The following is a 25,896-nucleotide window of genomic DNA, read 5'->3' on the forward strand; positions in this document are numbered from 1 at the left end:
TCAAAGAAATCAAACCCAACTGTTTGTAATTTTTTTTCTAAATCAACAATGCAGCAAACATTTTTAAGGGCCTGCTATGTACAGGACACCTTTCTAGTCACTGGGAATACAAAGACATACTGAAATAGTACCTGTCCTCAAGAAGCTTATGTTCTATTGGGGAGTCACAACATGTACCCAGGTCAGAAAATAATAGCTAAAGTGCTACCTAGCACTTTTAAAGTTTGCAGTGTATGTAAGTGTGTGTACATAACACTCTATACACATATGCACACATATACATACATATATACATGTGTGTGTGTGTGTGCACGTGTGCATGTGTGAGCACACAGGCAGCTAAATGGCGCAGTGGATAGAGTACTGGGTCAGACTCATCTTCCTGAGTTCAAATCTGGACTCAGACACTTACTAGCTGTGTGACCCTGGGTACTTAACCCTGTTTGCCTCAGTTTCCTTATCTGTAAAATGAACTGGTGAAGGAAATGGCAAACCACTCTAGTATCTTTTCCAAGAAAATCCCAAATGGGGTTACAAAGTGTCAGACACAACTGAAACTACTGAACAAATGTACGTATATATACATATGTGTATGTATTTATATGTATACACACATATATGATTTAATCCTCACAACAATTCTGTGAAGTGGGTGTTAGCCCCATTTTACTAATGAGGAAACTGAGTCTGAAGAGAGGCCACAGGATTTGCCCATAGTCACATTACTAGAAATTAACTGAGGTGCTCTACTTTGCCAGCAAGCTGCAAAATATATATACAATAGTTCAAAGTTATTTCTAAATATAACTTTATATGATATCAAATAAGTTGACAACAAAGAAAATTAAACTCAGTTTTTTCTAAAAAGCCTGTTCTCCACCTCCCCTCCCCCACTCTCTACTATCTTTCTGAAAGCATAATATAGAAATATTCCCATTCTTTTCCAACTTTATTCATTTAAAAACAACTTACTTTGACCTTTTTTGTTTCTTGACTTCTATATAAATGCTTGCATCCTAAAAAAAAGGGTGAGAAGTTTGTCTCACTTCCCAGGATTAGTGTTCTCTGCCATCCCTCATTTTCTGGGAATGAATTTCATTCACTTTTCATTTGCTAGCTAGTCTAGGAATACCAGAAAATGCTACGCAGAGAGCAGATTGCTTCATTTACACTCATTTGATAATCAGTTTTATTTTGATTAGCCCTGAAGCAAAGAGACACTGTTCTGTTGATCTGCAACTACACACATATTGATGTCTCCTTACCACGCCAGCTGTCTCAAAGACTTCGTTTAAGCTGTTTCCAATTTGATATATTGCCTTAAAATTCCTCTCCCAAGGCTTTTCATGAGCTCTTTGAAATATTTTCAGAAACTCATTTGCCATGGGAAAAGCTCTCTCAGATGGTCACTTGTATAAGGGAATTTAATGCGAATATAGTCAAGATTCCTCCACAGGCTCCAATGTGAATACAAGCTGATGAGTTAATAGGCAAGGATATTACTTCTGGGTGAAATGAGAACACCTCAGGTTTCCAGGCTGTTGATTTAGAGGAACCTTCCCCTAATTATAACCTTAGCTTCTCTTCTTTCCATAATCAGGTGACCAACATCTCACCCTCCTGTCAGTGCTGCTGAGGTGAAGTCATCAGGGAGGGTAGCAGTATGTTGGCCATAATCTTGTGAAAGCATTGTCCAATGATAATGCCAGCACAGTGCCTGGCACCTACGAAATGCTTAATAGATACTTGTTAGCTTGATTGAACTTTGTAGATTCAGAGAACGTGTGAACTCACTTGTTTGTCTACATAGCATTCCTTGAGTTACTCACTTCCCCATATTGTTTATCCTTGACAGATTTACCTAGTTGCTGTTTCTCCTACAAGACATTCCATTCATCTCTGTGCCTGGAATGAATGCCTTCCTCATTCCTACCTCTTAGAATCGAATCAGAAGCTTTCTTCAAAGCTTAGCTGAAGTGTTATCTCTATAGGAACCCTATGATGATTTTCATCAGATGCTACCTACTCTCAAATTACTGTGTGTGCGTGTGTGTGTGTGTGTGTGTGTAAGAGGTAAATTTATATGTCTGCATGTTCTTGTAATGGCATGTATTTTCCTTGACAGTAGTCTTTTCTTTTTGTCTTCTGTCCCCAATGCCTAGCACTGTAGGTATTGAATGCTTCTTGAATGAATAATTCCAATTTAGCAAATGTTTTAAAAGTACCTACTATGTACTTAGCACTGTCCTTTTTGCAGGGAAACAAAGATGAAAAACAATGCAGTTCCTGCCCTTAAGGAACTTACTGTCAAGTTGGAGTATGCAGTACGGTCACATAGGGTACAAATCAGAATCTGTTAAAGACAAAGCAACAGTCCAGACTTGGTGTTCCTGAAAAACATGAAGCAGAAATAATTACTTTTAGTTGTTAGGATCAGGAAAGAGAAACCTTAGTTGGGCCTTGAAGTAAGAGGAGTATTTCAGCAGGCAGCTATAGGTAGTGAGTGGAGGGGAACGATTCTGGAGGCAGCCAGTGGTCTGATTTGACTAGAATGTAAAGAATGGAGTAATATTTACTAAGCTTAGAAAGGTAAATTAAAGTTTTATTGTAGAGATATTCTTGGATGCTAGATTAATGAGTTTCCAGGGCACGTGGCCACTAGACCTACTAGCATAAAAGACAAAGGACTGAGGAGATCTTGCTTCCACCAGATATGGGGAACAAGAATAATTCTGCAAAGACTTGCACAGACCGTGTGATGTGTATCTTCCTCCTATGGCAAGGCAAGTGCTACCTATGTTCAGAAGTACAGGCTCATTACTCCCTCAAAAGACAAGGTAATAGAACTTGAAGAATACCTCTCCATTTTCTAGGTTATCAGGGAGAACGAACTGTTCCTTTAAAAAAAAGTATAAAAAACTTTTCAGTGTAAAACAAAGAAGAAAAAAGATATTTGCATTTGTTCTGTTTTGTATTTATATTTATTCTGAATATACTTATGTGCACTTCCAATGTAAAGCTCTGCTTGAATGGGCATCATTTGTTTTTTCATTGTTTACATTCTCAGTACTTAGCGCAGTAGACCTGTCCCTGACATATAGTCACTTAATAAATACTTGATTGATTGATCTGAAAAGAGAGGGCAGTCTTGACATGTGCTGTGAGGTCAGAGGGTGAAAGAATGTGGCAAAGAGGAGAAAGGAGAACCGTGGATTGCTCATTCAGTCAATCCTTCAACAAACATTTTAGTGAATGTCTATTATCTGTCAGTCACTATGTTTAGGTGGTGGGCATACCAACGCAAAAATAAAAGTCTTGATTCAGGGAGCTTGGGTTCAGTTGGGGGAGGCAACATGTACTCATACAAGCATATACAAAATAAAGACAGGCTAACTTGGGGGTTGAGAGAGATACTAGAAGCTAGGTGGATCAGGAAAGGTTTTATGTAGGTGACAGTATTAGAGCCAAGCTTTGCAGGAAGGTAGGCATCCTCAGAGATGGAGGTGAGGAGGGAGCACATTCCAGGCATGTGCAGTAGCCCATGTTGTCACAGAGTCAGGAGATGAGATGCCGTATGTTAGGAATAGCAAGAAAGCCAGTTTGATGACCCATGGTATATTTTAAGGTAATAATATATACAATAGTCCTTCATCTTGAGAAGCTCACCTTCTAAAAGGCAGGCATGATTTGGACAGGGAAGTCTGAGGAAATGGTGACTGGAACAAAAGAACAGATGATTTACATGTCTTTTTCAGGAATGGAAATGTCGATTTGATTGCTATTCTCAGAACTAGATTTGGAAACTTTAAGGGGGTGGGAGGTGTGGAAGGGACAGGATATCTCAGAAGTGGTGTGGTGGGCCTCAGAACCAGCAAGGTGAGTTCTCATCAATCAGGGCTCAAGGACTTGGGTAGAAGTCTGAGGTCTGGTTGGAGATGGAGGATCAAGAACATGTGGCATGTCATGGAAATGCTTAGAAAGATGTCTGTTTGAGCCTCATAAGAACCTTCTAATGTAAGGACTAAAAATTAATACTTGCAGATTACTGATGATGAACTAGGCTCAGAAAGGGGAAGGGCCCATGGTCACATAGCTAGTAAATATGGGCTCTTTGAACCCTGGACTTTGTGACTCTAAATTCAGTGTTCTAACCACTATTCCAGGCTCCTTCTCTGGCTAGTTAGTATCAGAAGAAGAAGAGACAAGTAATCTGCTGAAGAGTACCTAAGTAGCTCCTTATTTTCCTCGCACTAACAGTAGAGATTATGATGTCTTCTTGGGTTATGTAGCTAGGATGGGGTAGAAAAGGTCTTGAGAATTTTCCAACCTAATGACGACTACCTATCTCATACAATTCTAGATTTCAAAGTGGAAGGCAACTTAAAAGTCATCTTGTGCAACATTCTCATTTTTCAGATGAAGAAATTAAAGCTGAGAGCTCATCCAGTCATAAGCCATTAAATGGCAGTCAGTTTTCAAACCCAGGCCCTTGGATTCCAAATTCAGTTCCCCCTCCCCCCCATCATTCTTTGCCTCGATTCACATGGGCACAGATGATATTGCCAGAAAGAGCAGCCTTGCTAGTGATTGTGAAGCCTTAGACAAGAAACTGATGAATAAGATAATGTACTTTAATTATGAATGCTTGAACATCATGACAGTGTTTAATTGGGATCACTTATAAATTGCACAATGGGTGAAATTTCATTAAAATCAAATAAATTATTATGTACTGATTAGCATGAATAAGTTTAATGAAGGTATCTGATTGAGAGGAAAGAAATGACTACCTTCAAACATAGAAAAATGAAACAGGACCAAGCTAAATGAATTAGATAACTGTTTTTCTTTGTTGTGGGCTTTCTACCCCAATTCTCCCCCTCCCTCTGCCAAAGCTATAAGTTATTTGTCATAGTCTCAAGAAAAATTCACTAATACTTAATCTTTTTTACTCTGTTTTCCTTCTAGTTTATAGGCCCTTTGGTGTGAATTATTGTATTATGTATTTATTTTGGTCTGAGAGGTATGGAAGGGAAAGTATCAAAGAAGGACCCTGAAAAGTACCTAGGTGAAGAAATAGTCACCTTTTTATAAGAGTGGCACCAAGTAACTAGTTCCTGTTTTTTGGCATGTAGTATGAAGGGAGGAAACTGAGGCAGATTGTCCACAGTCACATGGCTAGTAAGTGTGTAAGGCTAGATTGAACTCAGGTCTTTCTGGCTCCAGGTGCAGAGTTCTATTCACTGAGTCCCCTGGTAAAATATGAGTTCCTTGAGTGCAGAGTTTGTTTCATTTTTGTCTTCATATTCCTAAAGCTTAGGAAAATACCTTATACATAGTAGGTGCTTAATACAATTGAAGGTATTTAATTGGATCTATCTCAACATTTTTTTTAGGTTGAGGACAAATGCCCTTAAGTGCTTGTGTAGGCCTGTTATGAGTGGTCTCCCCAACTATCCCTTCAGGATAGAGAGGATAGAATTGTAATTTTTCAGTCCATTCAGGATTTCATGGGATTAGAGATGAAACTATTAACATAGATAACCTCTTTTTCTATTTTAATGAATTTTCATATCTCAGACATTATATGTTATACATTACGTGTATATCATTATATCTGAGAGACAATATTACTTTTATCTTGTTTAATCAGTTTTTTATTGTTTGTTTTTTGGGGGCAGGGCAATTGGGGTTAAGTGACTTGCCCAAGGTCACAGAGCTAGTACATGTGTCAAGTGTCTGAGGCTGGATTTGAACTCAGGTCTTCCTGACTCCAGGGCTGGTGCTCTACTCACTGTGGCCACTTAGTTGCCCCAATCAGTTTTTTTTTAAAAAGCTAAATAAAACTTAAAAAAAACCCCTTGTTGCTGTATTAGTGTGGTAGTTTAGTATGCCTGCCTAATCTAGAATGAGTGTGGTATGGTTGGAAAGAGTATGAAAGGACCTGGAATCAGGAAATGCAGTCCTGAATCCTGGGTGTGACATGGCTTGTGTGACCCTGGGAGATCACTTAGTCTTGTTCTTCAGGCTCAGTTTACTCATTTAAAAATTTAGGGTAAGAATGCTTATGATCCCTGACTCACATATTTATGAGAGCAAAGCACTTTGCAAACCTTTAACGTTCTTTAAAGATAACTACCTAAAATGTTGGCAGTTTAACATGTAGAAAAAAACTTTTTAAATGATTTCTGGTCTAACAAAATGGTTTTCCTTGTTTAAGCCCTTCCTTACTTCCTTCCTTCCTTCCTTCCTTCCTTCCTTCCTTCCTTCCTTCCTTCCTTCCTTCCTTCCTCCCTTCCTTCCTCCTCCCTCCCTCCTTCCCTTCCTTCCTTCCTTCTTTCCCTTCCCTTCCCCTTCCCTTCCCCTTCCCTTCCCCTTCCCTTCCCTTCCCTTCCCTTCCCTTCCCTTCCCCTTCCTTCCCTTCCCCTTTCCCCTCCCCCTTCCCTTCCCCTTCCCCTTCCCCTTCCCCTCTCCCTTCTCTTCCCCTTCCCTTCCCCTTCCCTTCCCCTCCCCTTTCCCCTTCCCCTTCTCCTCCCCTTCCGCTTCCCCTTCCCCCTCCCTTCCCTTCCCCTTCCCTTCCCCTTCCTTCCCTTCCCTTCCCCTTCCCTTCCCCTTCCCTTCCCCTTCCCCTTCCCTTCCCCTTCCCTTCCCTTCCTCCCTCCCTTCCTTCCTACCTTCCTTCCTTCCTTCCTCTCTCTGTCTCTCTGCCCCCCCCCTCTCTCTCTCTTTCTTGTTTGGGTTAATCTAAGCCTTTTAGGACCAAGTGTTTAAAAACCAAAGTGTTGGGGTTTGTTGCCGCCTCTTTGTTCAAGTGTCCTCAGCCTTTCTCTTGTGTATTTACAGATAGGAAAGACAGGCGCCTATCTTCAGTTCCTCAGCATCTTGTCTAGGATGCTAATCCGTCTGACAGAAGTTGATGTCTATGATGAAGAAGAGATCAACATCAGTAAGTCATCTTCTGGCCACAGTTGTAATCAGGGACTTCATTTATCAGATCATCAGTTGGAGTTTCTTTATGTCCTTTAAATCCTGAGGGATCTGTAAATTCCTTAAGTTCAAGGAATGTGCCCTATTCCTCTCTGTATCCCTAGGGATTAGTTTTGAGTAAAAGATCTTATGCATGGTAGATGCTCAGCGACTATTTTCCAATAAATTGCTTGACAGGCAAATATTAGATAACGGTGTTAGTAGATCTACTCCCATGATACTTTCTTTGCCTCTCATAAAATTTATTACATTCTGTCTTCTATTACAGTTCTTTTATTTCTTATGTACTTTACCAGACTACAGTCTTCACAAGGGCAAGAGGTATATTATTTCAATCAGTCAACAACCATTTATTAACCTGTGCTGTGGGCCAGACACTGTGTAAAATGCTGCAGCCATGAGAGTAGAAGAATATAGTCTCTGACCTTAGGGAGCTTAAGTGTTAATGAGGGATACAACATGCACATCTCTAAATATGAATGAAATATATACAAAAAAGATAGGAAATAACCTTTGGAGGATGGGAGCTAGGGGTTGAGGAGAGGAAAGCATACTAGCTACTAAAGGAATCAGGAGAGTCCTTGAGCAGGAGATACCACTTGAGCTGAGTCTTCAAGGAAACTAGGCCTTATGGGGGGTAGGGATATGGGCAGGGAGTACATATATGGTCCAGATAGGAGCAATGGTTAATGCTGTCAAAAGGCAGAAGGAAAGGATATATAATGATCTAGGTGAAGAAAGACAAGGCCACAAAGGAGTCAGAGTATATGAAAGAGGGGAAAATATAATGTGACTGGAAAGGTAGGATAGGGCCAGTTTGTGAAAGGGCTTTAAATGCCAAATTACAAAGGGCCATGGCTATTCTAAGTTAAAATTCAGTCTTCTTTCTCTTATTCTGTAAGGTTATCACCACAAACTAGCTCTTCTCCCCAAGGTTAAAGTCTGGGTGGGAAATGGGCATATGGTGTAGCTGGGCAAGTCCTATGGTGATGGTTGAAGCCTTCTTAGTTTGGGAGCATCTACATCATGCTCCCAGTCTTTGAGTGTCCCCAAGGCTCTGTCCTGGGACCTTTTTCTCTTCCTTTTCTACACTTGCTTACTTGAAGACCTCAGCAGCATCCATGGGTTCAACTATCTCTATGCAGGCAACTCCTAGTTTATGTATGCATGTACATATCCACATATTTATATACGTACAAATATATGACTATATGTCTGCTTGTGTATGTGTATATAGCTGTATAGGTCCATTGTATATATGTATAAATGTACATGTATATATACATACATGTGTGTGTATACTACATGTACTGAAGAAGGAAATGGCAAACCACTCCAATATCTTTGCCAAGAAAACCCCCACATGGGGTCACAAAGAGTTGGACAGGATGGAAAAAAGATAACTATTATATGCACAATGTACTATATACACAAATGCACTATACATTAGATGTATATATAATATATGCAGCATGTGTTGCATGCATGTGTGCATATACACACAAATGCACACACATGCAGCTATACACAGGCATCTGTAGATGTATGTAACATGTGTGCATATGTGTATATACATATGCATATATACACATACATATACATACATACGCATATGAATGAAAAATGAAAGGATGTTGACCTTAACAAAAAAATAGAGAAGTTCAGAACTTGGAAGGTGTGGGGTGGGGGATGAGATAATGAATTTTGTTTCAGACATATTGACTTTGAATTGTCTATGGGACATCCAATTATATGTGCGTGTGAGTGTATGTATACACACATATGTATTTGTGTGTATGTATATATATCTGTATCTCTCCCAGTCCTAGTCTCTCCTGAGTTGCAGTCCCGTATCAACAACTGCCCACTGAACATTTCAAACAAGATAACATATGGGCAAATGTTAATATGCTATATAAATGCTAGCCATTATATAAATACTAGCTATTAAAATGACATTTCAAATTCAGTATGTCTAAAACAAAATTCATTATCTCTTTTCCCCCTACCCCCCTTCTGAACTTCTTTATTTTTCTTAATGGCAATATTCCTTCATTTTCCTAAGTTCCTCTATATCACACTAAACTACACACTGTTCCCCAGTGCACCTATTCATTCAGCTGCCACATCATGTCCTGACTACCTCCATAGTGTCCTTCTGACCCCTTTGCTTGGCCTACCTGAGTACCACCCTGATTCAGGCCTTCATCTCCTTGTGCCCTGACTACTGTAGCAGCATCTTGATTTTGCTTCCTGCTTACAAATTGTCCCTTCTATAATCTGTCCTTTGTACAAGTGCCAAAGTGACCTTCCTAAACTGCAAGTCTGACTCTGTCACTACTCATTACTCTACTTAGTAAATTCCAGTGCTTGCCTATTACTTCTAAGATAAAATAGAAATTCCTCTGTTAGGAAAATCCAGCCCTTCTCCACTTTGTCCTAACCTACTTTTCTTGCATTATACATTACTTCTCTTTCTGCTTCTCTATCACTCCTCTGTTCCTATTCTGTGGTTCATCCAAACTGGCTTTCTTGCTGTTCCTCATGCACAATGTGTCATCTCCCATCTCTGTGCTTTTGTACTGGCTATCCTCCATACTTGAAATATACTCCCTACTTGACTCCGTCTCATACCAGCTATTGTTTCTTTTAAGATTTGGCACAAGTCCTGTTTTCTTCACGAAGCCCTTCCTGTCCACTTCCCTTTCCCAACCCCAAACTAGTAGTTTTTCCTCTCCTAAACCTACCTGGTATTTCATAAGATTATAGATCATAGGATCATAGACTTGGAGTTTGGCAGGGACTTTAGAGGTTATAGAGTCTGGAAACTGAGTCAGACAGATTAGTAAATGTCTGAGGCAGGATTAAAACCCAAGTATTTCTGACTCTTAAGTCCAATACTATGTCCCTATACTATTTATTTTATATATATTCTGTATATATTTATTTAGTTGCATATATCCTCTGTCAGGTAGGCTCTTTGAAAATGCAGGATTTTTTCATTCTTGTCTCTGTATTAACAGTATCTAGTACACTGCCTGACAAATAGTAGGGACTTGAAAAAAGTTTGCTGGTCAGTTGATTGATTGGGCATAAAGTATTTCCAGGCAGTACCTGTACAAGTTGAGTCCAAAAGCATCATACCAAGGCTTTGGGTTATGGAGCTAATGGGTCATAGAGTTATTGCACTTGAGAACAGAAGCAAGGTCAGAATCAGGATCAATTAAGTTAAAAATCAAGGTCTGCAGGAGGGTGACGGGGACTGGATATCAAGGTAGACAACAGGAGCTTGGATTCACCAAAAGGTCCGGTTTACTAGTCTCAATGTTCTGTGGGCATGTGAATGTTTCTATATAGTTGGCTCCACCTTCTAGTTTTCTTAGAACTTACTTTAGCTGGAGAAAATAGCCAATGTAGTCATGGACTGCATTAAGAGGAGAAAACCTTCTAGGAATAGGGAAGTGAGAGCCCTACTGCACTCAGACTCCCAGAAATCATCTGAAGTATTGTACTCAGTTCTGGGCATCCTGGATTAAAAAAGATACTGATAAGCCAGTAAATATCTGTTGAAAAGTGACTATTGAAGGGCTGACACGTGAAGGAACTGGGCATACTTAGCTTGGAAAAGAGAAATCCAGCAGGGAGGGCATGATTGGTGTTCTTCAGTGTTTGAAGGGATATCACATGGAAGAAGGGATAGTCTTGTTCTCTTTGGCCTCAGAGAGCCAGTAGGTGCAATGGATGGATGTTGCAAAGAGGTAAATTTAGCTTGATGTCAGGAAAACCTTCCTAATAATTAGAGCTGTCCAGAAGTTGGTTGTCTTGATAGGTAGTGGCTAGGGAGATCTTCAGTCAGGGGCTGGCTGACTACTTATCAAGTATGTCACAGTGGGGATCGATTGACCTAGATGTATTGGTTGAACTAGATGGCTACTACGTCCGTTCCAACTCTCAAATTCTGTGATTTTGAGAGCCCCCAACCAGACAACCTCCATTTTTCTCAGTGGAAATGATTGCATCTGAGTGTTGGTGGATAAGTATTCCTTCTCTCACCTTATTAGAATAGTCTTCAACATTGGCTATAGCCCAATAACCTGAGAGGAACAGCAGAGGAATATATAGCATTGTATGTAGTTCTTAAAAACCTTGGTGCATTTGCAATAAAAACATCATGATACTTGAACTTTTCTGTTACATCTTAATTTCCGTCCATTTTAGACTTGAGAGAAGAATCCGGGGGCCATTATCCTCAGCACAGTGATGCCTGGCCTGACTTAGAGGTCTTTAAGAAAATGTCTTTTGACTACATTATTCACGATCCCAAATATGATGATGCCAGTATGATTTGTTCACGCCACCAGAATGTAAAGAGTGAAGGTAAGATTTTGAAAACTCATGTCTTCTTCCAATGTATTGCTTTCCAAACAGTGGAGTTGAATTTTTATTCTCTTGTCTTTAATTGTAGAGTGGAATTTAATTAACCAGCAGTGCCTTCTGCGTTGAGAAACAAAGGAAAAAAATTAAATTGGAACCCATCCTATTGTGTCTCTTCAGCTTTTCTAGTATCTGCTGGTTAGTTCTGTGTCCCCCTGTGATCATAAATAGGAGGGGGAGGGAATGAACCATTGTAGCAGCTATTTTGAAAGTGCATAGCATCAGAGTTTTATAGCTAGAAGAGACTTCATAGATTGTTTTGTCCTGCCCCCACATTTTACAGAAGGGGGAGCTGAGGTTCTGAGAGGAGAAGTGACTTACCCCAAAAGTGACAGAGCTGAGATTTGAGCCCAGATCGTCTGATTCCAAACCCAGTGTTATTTCCACTGCATCATGAGCTGAGCGGAAGTTCAGCAATTGTTGAGTAATAGTAGTGAAGTGTTTGGCTATCCAACATGGTGAGGGAATAAGTATATTAGTATTCTGGTTAATAGAAACTCCTGCTAACTGTGAAGAATTTGGAAAATTTTTTTATTTCATTTACTTAAGAATTAGTAAAATGAAATACAATTTTGAAAGATTTAGATTTTTTGCAGTGCCCCTGGGTCATTATGATTTGTTGTTGTTTAGTCATGACCAATTCTTCAGAAACCCATTTGGCAAAGATACTGGATTAGTTTGCAGTTTCCTTCTCCAACCAATTTTCCAGATGAGGAAACTGAGGCAAACAAGGTTAAGTGACTTGCCCAGTGTCATACAGCTAGTAAGTGTCTGAGGCCAGAATTTGAACTTAGGAAGAGGAGTCTTCCCAATTCTAAGCCCAGAGCTCTGTGCACTGCACCAATCATTATTAAAGGCCTCATCATTGTGTTGCATATGTGCAGAAATTACTGTTTAAAAGAGCTCTCATGTTTTTATAATAACAATTCATTGTAACGTGAACCCGTCTACCCCCCCGAGGATGCAGTGAATAGTGTGGCCTTTAGGGTCTGAGGACCTTCCTTCTCTCCTGCTTGTTACTGGCCGTAAGCAAATCTCTCAATCTTTGGGGCCTCAGAATACTCATCTACAAAAAGGCGACTGCACTAGGTAACCCCTGAGATTTCTTCTAGGTCTGCATCTCTGATCCACATTTCCCCCCAACAATTATCTCTTTATCATTGCCAGGAAGAGTTTTTCTTTGAAGTTGTGGGCTACTTAACTCTCTGAAGGGATGAAGCCAGCAAGTGCCATTGATTAGGACTGCTGATCAGGGCCTAAAGGAAAAAAAAAAACCCTCTTGGGTATGAAAGTCATGAGTTAAAAGAATATTCATTAAAAAATAGAACTCACATGTTTTAATATTGCTGTAAGGTCCACAAAGCACTTGTCTCGCAGCAGCTCTGTGAGACAGACAGCGTGAGTGTTGGCTGTTCCATTTTATAGGTGAGAAAGCTGAGGCTTACAGTAGTGAAGTAATTTGTGCTCGTGTGAGGTCCAGCCAGAATTTGCTATTTCAGTGAATCTTGTGATGGGCAGGATTTGTCAAAAAGTTCGTAGCAGCCAGGACTGCGGTAGGTAAGGATGAGGGAGGTCTTGGAAAATCCGTATGAGGTGCTTTTAAAGTGACCGTCTTACATGATACCTCTGCTGAAAGCAGTGTTCTTCATGCTAATCCATCCTTTTCTTACCACACTGTTTCAATATCATTGTGTACCTAATTAAAAACCACCAAATCTTAAATTGAGGTGTAATGTTAGTTTTCATCGAGGGCAAACATAAAAAAGAAAAACAAATAAGCAAACGAACGCCACCTAAGTTACCCAAAAGTAAAGATTAAATTGGGGATTTCTTTGCATTGGCCCAATAGTGCAGCATCTTCATAGTGAATCATTCAGAAGAATGAACAGATTCTAAAGTGTGTGATTAGAGAACATTGTAAAATCATAAAGGGAAAGGATAGATTTGATTTTGTCATATAAATAGATTCCATTTATTTATTAATAAGGCGATAGCCCGTGTCACCGAAAACCCATCTCTTGTCTAAATGAACTTTGAATTAATTGACTTAGAAAACAACACCAAAAAAACTCTCCAACTAGTTTTGACCCAGTAGCCCTCAGGGAGATAAACATTTAGGAGAGAATGTGTGTGTTCTATGACCTACTTCAACCTAACACTCTAAGGGATTTTGTACAGACAAATCAGCAACCAGGAAACATGAGGATTCGTACGTGCGGCGCCAGACAACCCGGATGAGATTGTCCAAATATGCAGCCTATAACACCTACCACCACTGTGAGCAGTGCCATCAGTACCTGGGCTTTAATCCGCGCTACCAGGTAGGTCAGCTTTGAGTCCTAACTCTGGAAAACTAGCAGCTTGTTATTATCTCCTGCCATATGCCTGCTGTATTTATGTATTGAACTACTTTTTTTGCCTCTGATATTTTTATTCCAGAATAGTGAGGTCATAGGTTTTTGAGCTCAAAAGCGATCCTTAGAAGTGTCTAGTCTGACCCCTAATTTTACAGTGGAGGCGCCTACAGCAGAGAAGTGATTTACCCAAGGTTACAAAGGAGTGATAGATAACAGAGCTTGGGTTTTGATTTCAGATCCCCTGAGGCTAAATGCCACTATGCCTTTGTCACTGTTAATAGTTTATATTTCATTAAAGTTATGCATGTGTCTAATTCCTGGTCTGCTTGTCACTTTTGTCAACCTTCAGTAAATTTTTGTTGTTATTCTGTTGTTTCAGTCGAGTCCAATTCTTCGTGACTACATTTGGAGTTTTCTTGGCAAAGATAGTGGAGTGGTTTGCCTTCTCCAGCTCATTTTATAGATGAGAAAACTGAGGCAAACAGGCTTTAAGTGACTTGCCCAGGGTCACATAGCTAGTAAGTGTCTGAGGCTGGATTTGAATGTGGGTCTTCCTGACTCTAGGTCTGGGGCTCTAACCACTCTACCACTTAGCTGACCTTTTGATTCAGATACCACATTTAATAAAGAATAGTAACTAACTCAAAATTACCGCTAGCCAAAGTTTAATGGAATCTAGTTCTTCTGACTTATAGACTTTCTAATTTTTAATCCATTCTTCCGTCCAGTAAGTCCTTGTTGCTTACAGTGGAAGGATTGTTTTAAGCTCTGCTTCTGAATTTGTGAGATGGACAAGTCAAAGATTTGCAGTATTTCCTTGGTTTGTAAGATTGAGATCTGGAAGGGATCTTAGAGACCAACTAGTCTTATTCCTTCTTTCCCCTGCAGATTTTTAGAGATAAGGAAACTGAAGCCCACAATCACACAGGTAGTAGCTGCAGATTCATAGCCTCTAATTCCAAATGTATATTCTCTTTAATATATCACGTTTGGTAGACAGTTGGAATCTGGTGTTTTTTTTATTTAGGATTTCCTTTCTTTTTCATTAAACTCCACCGCAGCAAAGATATGAAAGAGAAAGATGGAGATGGATGGAGAGAGTCAGAAAGGCATTTGGTCTTCCTTGCTTTCATTTTAATCAATATCAAACAGCAGCCTGCACTTTTAATTTAATTCTTTGTCCCTGGCATGGAAACAATGCATTTAGTTGCCGTGGCTGGTGATGAGATTTCTATTTTGAGGCAGAAAGAAAAAAAACATAACCCATGCACTAAAAATGTTTTTCTTCATTTCCTGCTCAAAGGCTATGTATTATTTAGTGGGAGAATTATATGATCTATAGTAATATAGGGCCATGTAGCACTTTATTACTTTACAAATAAGTATAGTAATTATTTTTAGGACAGTGATTCTTCTTCTCACCAAAAGACATCTTCTAACCCACCACAGAACTGCTAGGAGGTAGGTACCATGGATAGAATACTGGGCCCTGGAATCAGGAAGACTCATCTTCCTGAGATCAAATCAGGCCTCTGATACTTACCAGCTGTGTGACCCTGAGCAGGTCAGTTAACTGTTTGCCTCAGTTTCCTCATCTGTAAAATGGGCTCAAGAAGGAAAAAGCAAACCACTCCAGTATCTTTGCCAAGAAAACCCCAAACAGGGTCACGAAGAGTCAGACATGACTAAACATACAAGATACTAAACTTTAGTGTGTACTAACAAAGGGTACCTTTGTTATTCCTGCTCAAAATATCACAGTCATAGTCAGTCAAAGGGACATGGGAGTTGCTGTTATTAATAAAAATTCAACCTGATATTTCCCAGGCTCTGTGCTGCTTTTTACAGTGTCTCCCAGGAAATCTACCCTTTTTGAGGGGGGATGCTTTGAAGGTTTGAATTTGGGGTTCTTAGAATTAGCCTTGTCTGATTCACTGTCTAATCTTGGAAGTAAAACTATTCTTGTGGCTTGTCGCTTACAGACCTTATCTTTCAACTGGGAAGGTCACCAGAGATGAGTAGAGAAAGCACTGATAAGAACAGGATATGTTTAAAAGATGAACATTTTATTGATAAAGAAAAGAGTTGGTTCTTAAAGTTATCTTTGTATATTTGTAAGTGGCAGCCTGGAATAGTTGATAGAGACCTGGGCTTGGAGTTAGGAATCATGGGGTTATGGGATTCTGGATTCAGTGCCAGAATGGAAAGTAGAGTTCCTTTATTCATCTCCTTCACAAGTGAGGTGTGGAGAAGTTGTAACTTCCTGAAGGCCACATAGGTAATAAGTGCTAGACTTCCAAACTCAAGTGACCTGGGTTCACATGCAGCCTCTGATAATTATTTAAAAGCTGCTTGACAAATCAATTATCCTTTGTCCATCCCTGTCCACTCCTATCTACTGTGTCATAGATGGGTTGTTGGTGGATGGCATTCCCATGCCAGGAGTTCCCCAGAACTCTGAAATCACAGAACCTTCTTATATGCCTCAGATGTATATTCATAGGGATTATGTCTAGACAGTGAAATGTCGTAAGTTATCATAGGATCCACAGCTAAAAAGTCCTGAGAGATGGTCTAGTTATAGGTCCTTAGGAACATAGATTTAGAATTAGAAGGGTCCTCAGGGGCTATGTAGTCCAGCCTCTTCATTATATAGATGAAGAAATTAAGGCCCATGGAGATTGAGTTACTTGAACAAGGTCACACATGCAGTAAACATCAGAGGGGAGGTTTGAATGCAGGCCCTCTGACTCCAGAGCCAGTCTTTACATTATGCCATGCTGTATTTTTCACTCTTCGTTTTGTAGTTGATGAAATCAAGGGCCCAGGAGATTAAATAATTTGACTGAGGTTGAATAGGTAGTAAATCTGAGCTGTTACTTAGGTCCTTTGATTCCAAATCTAGTGTTTTGATATTTTTTTTTGCGAGGCAGTCGGGGTTAGGTGACTTGCCCAGGGTCATATAGCTAGTAAGTATCAAGTTTCTGAGTCTGGATTTGAACTCAGGTCCTCCTGACTCTAGAGGTAGTGCTCTATCTACTGCACCACCTAGTTGCCCCTCTTGTGTACTTTCCATCCCCCCTTTGTGCATCACACCTGCCTTCTGGCATAGTGAGGCTGATGACTCCCCGATGATGAAGCGACTCTGCCTCACTTAAATCCAGTTCATGCATTGAGACATTACCCTGTGATGTCATTGGTCTTCTCTGAAAGGAAGGTTGAACAACATACACACATATACACACATATATAGAACTGTGTAGGAATTTTCAGAGAAAGAAGAAAATAGTGTTGAAAGTTTCTATGTAATAGATAAGTAAGTAAGTAAATCAAGCAGAATTCCCAACAATGGCCTTATTCTTTGGTCTTGACTTAGAGGAGGGAGAAGGGAATAGTGAATGCTGGCCACCTAAACCTATTATATTTTCTCCAGTTAATCATATACTCCCTCTTATAATTTGTTCACTCAGCAATCATTCATTAAATGCCTACTTTATGTAGAACACTGTGCTAGGTGCTGGGGTAGATGGACTATGTAAAGTAAGACCTAGTTCTTGCCTTGAGGGAACACTATTGTCTGATAGTGGCAAAATCTTAATATTAAATCATTGATGATTATTCTTTAATTTATCTTTCTTTTCTTTTTTTTAAAGGGGAATTTGATACTACGTGTCCTCGATTTCATCCAGAAGTTTTTTTAATCAATGCATGCACTTTTAATCTGAATTGGCCAATAGATGTTTATAGTAATTTATAAGACAAAGAAAGGCACAAGGCTATTCTTTTTTTGGAGGGAGGAAGGCAGGGCAATGGGTTAAGTGACTTGTCCAAGGTCACACAGCTAGTAATTGTGTCAAGTGTTTGAGGCCAAATTTGGACTCAGGTCCTCCTGACTCCAGGGCTGGAGTCAGAGCACTACCTCACTGCACCACCTAGCTGCCCTAGGATATTCTTTTGAAAGACATAATTGAACACTTCAAGAATTACATTGTGTGAATCTTCTTTCCTCTGACAGATCACAACTACTTGCACATCTTAAACTGGTGGTTATATGAGTTGCTTTGGTCAACAATTTCATATCTGCAGATGTCAGATATATAGCTCATCTCCAGCCTTGTATTAAGGCCTTTTTACCTTGTGTTCTGCTGGCATAGATTTTACAAACCCAGATGAGGCACTGAAGAAAGAAATTGGTGGAGTGATTAAAAAAAAAGTCAGGCTTAAATTTCAGCAAGTGAGTTCATAGATCATGGATTCAGTGCAGAACAGGGTGTTGAGTCTAATCCTCCTCAATCATTCCCTATTTCTGATACATCCTAGTTGTATAAACTCAGCAACTCTCTAAGGCAGAGAAGAAGCATTTGCATCTGTAGAAGGAATTTCTTTACCCAGAACTCTTAATACCAGTGAAATCACTGGTCTAGTAAAAAACCAAAAATGACAGTTCATAGAATTGTTGATTCTTAGGGGTGAAAGTTGCTTTGGAGGTTCTCTAGTCTAAGCCCTGGTGGAAGCATGAATCCGCTGTACAGTATCCCAAAGACATTTTCTTTTGATCTCTGTTAGAACACTTCTAGTGATGACAAACATACTACCTGCCGTGAAAGGCCATTTTTGGATAGCTCTAATTATTCAGAAGTTCTTCCTTCTATTGATCTAGGGTTATATCCCTGGCACTGCCATCCGTCGATCTTGGTTCTATTATCTTGTGCCAAGTAAAATAAAATTATTTCCCCTTTGATGTGATAGTGTTTTCAATATTTGAAGACAACTTCTCCTGCCAAGTCTTCTCTTTCTCAGTTTACATTTTCCAAATTTCAGTGAATCCTTTTATGACATGATTCCCAGTACCATCACCATCCTTATTACCCTGTTATACTCGAACTCCTAAAATGCAGTTCCTAGAAAGGAACAGAATACTCTATGTGGGGTCTGACCAGGGCAAAGTAGAGTGAGAGCATTGTCTCCTTTGCTGTGGATACTGGTTTTGTTCTGTTTCACATAAGAAAGTATTTCTTTCCTATAGAGGCAATTAACCTCTTCTAAGGTCCTTTTTTGATGCTTCCTTATGACATGGAAGTGATATTAATTTCTTGAAAGCTAGAAAGGATACAGGTGGAAACCAGGTAACAGATAGTGTGATTGTCATCTGAGGAGCAGCCTCGCTGTGGTCTAAGATGCTCCTCACTTGGTTATGTGCAGGTAATGGAATTGGGGACCAGAGCAAGTAATAAGAAAATGTACTAAGTTGCAGAGAGGTTATGATTTGTCTTAGTAAAGGGAAAATGTACATCTGTAAAATCACAATTCCTTGAATCATTAAAGAAAGGGTAGTTATATACTTAGAATAAACTATCACAAGCTAGGTTGTCCATTTGGTGCATAAATACAATAGACAACATTGTGTCTAGTTGGTTTAGGTGTGGAGATTCATGGAGGCATGGGGCTGGATGTAAGTCCTTGAGGTCGGTGCCTGTGTCTTAAAAATCTTTGGTTTCCTACCTCAAGCATCATGCTCATGGCAGAAGCTTAATAAATATTTATTGATTGAGGTCCCTTTATGCTTTAACACATTATTTAGTAAATAATATCATTTTGGTTTATGATGAATCCCCTTTTCTATTAAAATGTGTCTTCTAATATGAGGTTTGTAAAATAAATCCAACATTGCTAAAACAGCAAATATAGGTGAGAGATGGTTCTGGCTCATATCTAGAAGAGATGAGAGACTTCTTGACGTCAATAGTGAAAATATGTTATTAAAATTGAATTTGTCTTTTGCTAGATATATGTAATGGGGTAAGTTGATTTTGACATGGTGATTAGAAGATGGAGTGTCTATATGTTGCACTGATCATCTGGTGGTTTCTTCCATAGGTTATCTTGGTGTGAATATCATGATAATCTGGGATAGTGATGGCCATATATGGCCATATATGTTCTGTTGATAAGTAAGGTTGGGTTCTGATGATAAGACCTGTCCTTTCTTCCCCTTACACTGCAGCTGTATGAGTCCAGCCTGCACGCCTTTGCCTTCTCTTACTCCATGCTGGGAGAGGAAATCCAGCTTCACTTTATCATTCCGAAATCAAAGGAGCACCATTTTGTCTTCAGCCAACCAGGAGGCCAACTGGAAAGCATGAGGTTACCACTCGTCACTGATAAGGTAAGTGGATGTTCTGATATATAGTTATATAAAGGTAGAGACCAATGCTTCTCTCTGGACTTGTGACAAAATGTATTTTATTGTCTAATAAGAAAAGGCTTTCTTAGGTCAAAGGAATATGGCCCGAGGTACGCTTTTAAGCAGGGAGGCTTAGGGTGCAAATAATGTGATGGAGATAATTGGTTTTGAGGGAGGAGGAAGAGGACTGCATATTTCATATTCAATTTAATTGAACCAGCGTTGAACATTTACTATGTAAAGAGCAGTATGAGTGATACAAAGATTAGTTGAGGTATAGCCATTGCCATCATGCCAAATAGAAGAAATAAAAGAGCGATAAAGATATCCAGATATAATAAAAGATGTAACATTTTTCAATGATAGATTTTTGTAAAAGTAGTTAACTTCTTCTGATGTCTCTCCATAGCACCCAGGTGGCACTGAGTGCTTGAGAGCTACACCAGCAGAGTACAAGATTCTTTTAAGCTGGAAAATCTTCAGATGAGGTGGTGCGTTGCTGGACCTGGAATCAGAAAGACTTGAATTTAAATCTGGCCTCAAACATTTTCTAGCTGTGTGACTGTGGGCATAGTCCTTTAACATCTGTCTGCCTCAGTTTACTCACTAGTAAAATGGGGATAATAACAGCATCCATCTCCCAGTGGTATTGTAAGGCTCCAATGAGATAACACAAATAAAGCACATAGTAAATCTTTAAACTCCTGTGTAAGTGCCAGCTGTTAAATGTCAGTCTGGTCTCTGGTTGTGGTCAGCAATCCAAAAATCAGCCTAGCCCTTTCAGGGAACCTCATCATCAAAAAGCTGACTACTAGGTGAGGCATTTTTTTCCCCTTCGGCCATGGTTACTCATTAAAACCATCTAGTCAGGTGCAGAGTGTCTGGGATGTGAATTGGTGCAAAGAGAATGAAGTTTTGTACCAGTGAAATCTTTGAAGCGTTAGAGTAAATACTGTTATGTATCTCAGAAAAAAAGAACCTTATTTGCTCCCTTCTCTGTTGTGTTATTCTTCATCTTTGTATGCCCAGTGCCTGAAATATAGAAAATACTTCGTAAATGTATATTGTTTGGTTATTTTTATCATTTCCTCTTTCTTTTTCATTGTCCCTCCCCAATATTTTTGAAGGCTTTCTCATGATGGGGGAAGTGATACAGGATTCTTAAAAATCTATGTCAGTAGAGTAGATCTCCCAAGCTCAAAAATGGTTTGTCTATGTGTGTGTCCCCTAAGGACCAGCCTAGCTAAGTTCGGGTGGACTTATCCCTAGAAAGCTGCTGGTTTTTTTTCTGTTAGCACCTCACGAAATATCTGCCAAGGCAGGGAGGAGTTATGATCAGCATCAGTGAGGGAAATAATCTACAAGGTGGAAGTTCAGATCTTTGATGAATTCAGCTGTATTCTTGTGGATATTTTGAGATTGGGCCGTGAGAATTTGACCTTTACTAGTCTTCCAAATCAGTATCATGAGGATTGTTTACTTGCAGAGTTGGTCAGCTCTTTGGTTTCTTTAGAAAGTAGCTTGTAATATTCCATGTGAGAAGTCACAAAAGAAGCCTCCATATGATCATCAGCGTTACTGTGTGCCCAGAGTTTGGCTTACAGATTATGAAGTAGATGCAGCTCTTGTTCATAATGGAATGGAAAAGCATTTTTAGGAATCTCTGTGGGCCAAATGCGGAAAAGCAAAAACAGTCCCTGATTTTAAGGTACTTATATTCTAACTGGAGAAGACAATGTATATAGAAGGGAATGAATGAGTGGGATATGAGTTCTGAAGAAGAGAATACTAATGAAAGGTGTAATGAGCAGAACCAAGAGAATGTTGTATACAGTAATAGCAATATTGTTTTAAGAACAGCTTTGAGTGAATAAGTCATTTTGACTATTACAAATACCCAAATTAGCTGCAAAGGACATATGAAGGAAGACATTATTTGCATCCAGAGAAAGAACTGATGAATCGACATACGTATAAAATGATTTTACATACATATATATGTACATATACATAATACACATGTACATACATATTTGTGTCTAATCGTAGCCATCTCAAGGGTGGGGGAGGGAAGAAAAAAGGAAAAAAAGAAATTTACCTAACTTTACTACTTAAATGGAATGGCAAGTTGTACATAATAGATTTGCAGTTTTCATATGCAATCTTTTTTACAATCATACTATGTTATGGAAAAGCTTGTTTTGTCCCATAAATTAAACATACATTATTTTAAAAAAGAAGTGAATACTAACAGCAACCACTGAGGCTCTCTATAACACTGTTGACTGTGGAGCAGAATTTGGTATAAATTCAGTTCATCTGGGTCCTAATCTTATTACCTATGTGACCTTAGGCAAGTCACCTTGTCCCTCTGAGCCTCAGTTTCTTCATTCTTAAAATAGGAGAGTTGAGAGAAATGACTTCTAATGTTCCTGCTAGCCTGTGGTCCAATCTGCCATGTGCCTTCTTAGCTATGCACCTCACATCCACCCTTGAAACTCCTCAGTCTTATTATCTGTATCACACATTTGGTACAGATATATACAAATATTATGATAATTTTTGCATTTGTTTTCTTGAATTGTTATTTAACTCTTGTATCACGTATCATGACAAGAAGGGCAGCATGGAATAGTGGATAGGTAATGGACGTTAGAGTCATGGCCACTGGATTCGAGTCCCACTTTTGACGTATACTCCCTGTGTGACCCTGGTAGGTCACTTAACTTCTCAGCTCCCCAGGCTCCTGTCTGTCTCCTGGATATCGTCTACTGCATTGGTAGAAGTTTCCTTATGGAAGCCCTCCCTACCCAAAATTAATCATGGACCTGGCCCCAGGTTGTGTACTTTATGTTTTGTTTATCCTCCTTTATTGGAAGCACCTTGAGGCCAGGGGTGGTGGCTTATCTTCCTTCACCCTCAGTGCCAGTTATAGCCATGTTTATACAGTAGGTGCTCAAGAGACATTTGTGGAGTGTTTTACTGAAGTGCCCAAGAGGACTTCCTTGTGAGCCATCGTGATGTATTGAAAAAGCACTGGATTTAAAGTTTGACAGGATGCCTTGTGTATTGTAAATACCTATTGATTTTAAAGTCAAAACCTGGGCTTAAATCTCAAGTCTGACACTTATTGCTGATATGATATTAGGCAAATTACTTAACTTCTCTGGGCCTCAGTTTTCTTATCTGTAAAATGAAGTAGTTGGATTAAATGAACTATAAGATCCCTCCCAACTCTACAGCCTGTGAGCCTCTATTCTCCAGTTCTGGTTGCTTGCTTTTTAGTTGTTTTAAACTTTGGACAGTTAAGAGTGGGGCTTCCTTCAGAAAGATAAAGCTTAAAGTTTCTGTAACCTATACCATCTCTCACACTATCCCCCACCCCCCTTATTCTCCATCTGATGCATTATATAGAGAGTGTGGGCCTGACCATTCAGTAGAGTACATTGGTTACTTCTTGATCACTTCCCTGCAGAATGGACCGTGGACCGGTTGGTTCTTACCCTGCTTTGAGATAGAATTTTTAGGTAAGCAGGCATCCTTCAATGGGGTGCTTGTCTTCTGGATGTTTTGGTTAATTATTAGCCAAGTAAAGTGATTTACTGAAGTAAACAAACAAAAAAACACTTGGCCTGGTAGCATAGGACTTAAGATGTATTTTGAAGATTCATAATATTTGTGGTATTTACATAAGAAATGAGCATTCATTCAAAAATGTTTTTATTAATAACCTATGCACAGCACTACAGCAGGTGCTATGTGGAATGAGAAGGAAATAGCAGACAAATCCCCACACTTAAGGACCTTCCTTCCAGTCTAGCTACAGATACAAGATACAAATGGAAGTAGAAAAGAATATATGCTTAAGTACTTACATGAAGGAAATAGTACTTAAGGAAACTTAGCAATCAGCTCATCGAACCACATTTTATAGCTGCAGAAACTGAGGTCCAGAGATTTTGTGTGACTTATCCAAGGTCTCACAAACTAGTTAGCAGCACAGATGGAATAGAATCTATCGCTCTCAACTTCTTGGTCAGTGCTCTTTCACTGTGCCATGTTGTCTCGGACACGTAATGAGTGAATATGTTTATACATGTTTAATATGCATTTAAGAGAGTGAGGAGGTATAGCATACATCTATGAGATTCCAAGTCAAATGGGACCAATTAGTGCCTAGGACATATTAAGCTTCTATTTTAGGTTTGAATAATCTCTTAAAAATCATTCCTATACTTTACAGAGCCATGAATTTATAAAAAGTCCTACTTTCACTCCAACCACGGGTCGTCATGAACATGGGCTCTTTAACTTATATCATGCAATGGATGGTGCTAATCATTTGCATGTGTTAGTTGTCAAAGAATATGAAATGGCAATATACAAGAAGTATTGGCCCAACCACATTATGCTGGTTCTCCCAAGTATCTTCAACAGTGCTGGAGTTGGTAAGTAGAACGAGAGTAATGTTTTATATGCAGTAAAATTCCATGGAAAGAAGAGGGAGACTTAAAAGAATAGGGTCAGGAGAGAGTAGTTGGAAGTTTCATACCCAGCCATTTACCCTTGGCTTTTGGAACTCTCTGTCTATTCCCTAGCTCTTTGTTTCCTTATGGATGTTCCAGGTTTTGATGTTGGTAATGATAATAGTAATAATAATAATTGATCCCTATAAGTAATAATAAACATTTAACATATTACACACATGTATATATGTATATATATATGTATATATACACATGTATATATGTAGAGGGGCAACTAGGTGATGCAGTGGATAGAGTGCTAGTCTGGAGTCAGGAAGACTTGAATTCAAATCCAGCCTCAGACACTTACTAGCAGTATGATCCTGGACAAGTCACTTTATCCTCTTTACCTCAGTTTCCTCATCTGTAAAATCATCTGGAGAAGGAAATAGCAAACCATTCTAGAATCTTTGCCAAGAAAACCCCAAATGGAATCTTTAAGAGTCAAACACAACTGAAATGAACAACAAACATACATATATATATATATGTGTGTGTGTGTGTGTGTGTATATGTATATATATATACACACACACACATATATATAAATAAAACATACATACATATACACACATGTATTGTATGTATATGTGTATATATCTATATCTAGCATTCTTTAAGGGTTACCAAGTACTTTTCTTAGAACATCCATGTAAGGGAAATGGTACAAGTATTATCCCCATTAAAAAGTGAAAAAAAATCAGGGTAAGAGAGTTAAGTGACTTCCCTAAGTTCATTTAAGTGATGCCTCGAGCTTGGTAATTGTCACCTGAGACAGAAGGAAATCAGAGTGTAATCAGCTTTTCCCACCAACTGTCTTGTAGAATACTAGAAATCAGTCGCAGAACCTTGAAAGGAGCACCAGCAGCTGTCCAGTCCAAGCCATACCTGAAAGGAATCCCCGATATCAGATATCTAAAACATAGTCTTCCAGCCTCTTCTTGAAAGCCTCTGGTTGAGAACTCCTCACCTCCTGAGGCAGCCCATCCTACTTTTGGATAGCTCTAGTAGATAGGAAGATTTTTTTGACATCTAGCTGAAATTTGCCCATTGCCAGCCTGTACTGGTAAAGGCATCAAGAGCTATCTAGTCCACTTCGTAAGCAATCAAAAATCCCCTCTAAGACATCTTAAATGCTTAGTCACTTTATCTTTGCTTGAAGGCTTCCAGTGAAGGGGAAGTCACTGTGAAGCAGCCCATTTTGGGTTTGCTGTGTTAGAAATTTTTTTTTATTGTACGTGCCTCTCCCAAGGAAATAACAGATCAATTAAGAAGTCACTGTACAGGGTCAGATAGGTGGTGCAGTGGATAGGACAATGTGACCTGGAGTCAGGAAGACTTATGTGTGAATGTGGCCTCAGACACTTACTAGCTGGGTGACCTTGGGCAAGTGACTTAACCCTGTATG

General features: G+C 39.3%; 1 protein-coding gene across 1 annotated transcript in view; it reads left to right on the forward strand.

Moving 5' to 3' along the window:
- GREB1 (growth regulating estrogen receptor binding 1) overlaps positions 1-25,896 on the forward strand; it is a 134,232-nt gene that overhangs the window by 91,309 nt on the left and 17,027 nt on the right. Inside the window, exons 22-26 of the mRNA XM_036751873.1 lie at positions 6,844-6,946; positions 11,206-11,364; positions 13,600-13,742; positions 19,783-19,944; positions 24,206-24,410. Of these exons, the coding sequence (XP_036607768.1) occupies positions 6,844-6,946; positions 11,206-11,364; positions 13,600-13,742; positions 19,783-19,944; positions 24,206-24,410 (772 nt within the window). The remainder of the gene's footprint in view (positions 1-6,843; positions 6,947-11,205; positions 11,365-13,599; positions 13,743-19,782; positions 19,945-24,205; positions 24,411-25,896) is intronic.

This window comes from Trichosurus vulpecula, chromosome 3 (genome assembly GCF_011100635.1).
Source record: "Trichosurus vulpecula isolate mTriVul1 chromosome 3, mTriVul1.pri, whole genome shotgun sequence".
Classification (NCBI taxonomy): Eukaryota; Metazoa; Chordata; class Mammalia; order Diprotodontia; family Phalangeridae; genus Trichosurus; species Trichosurus vulpecula.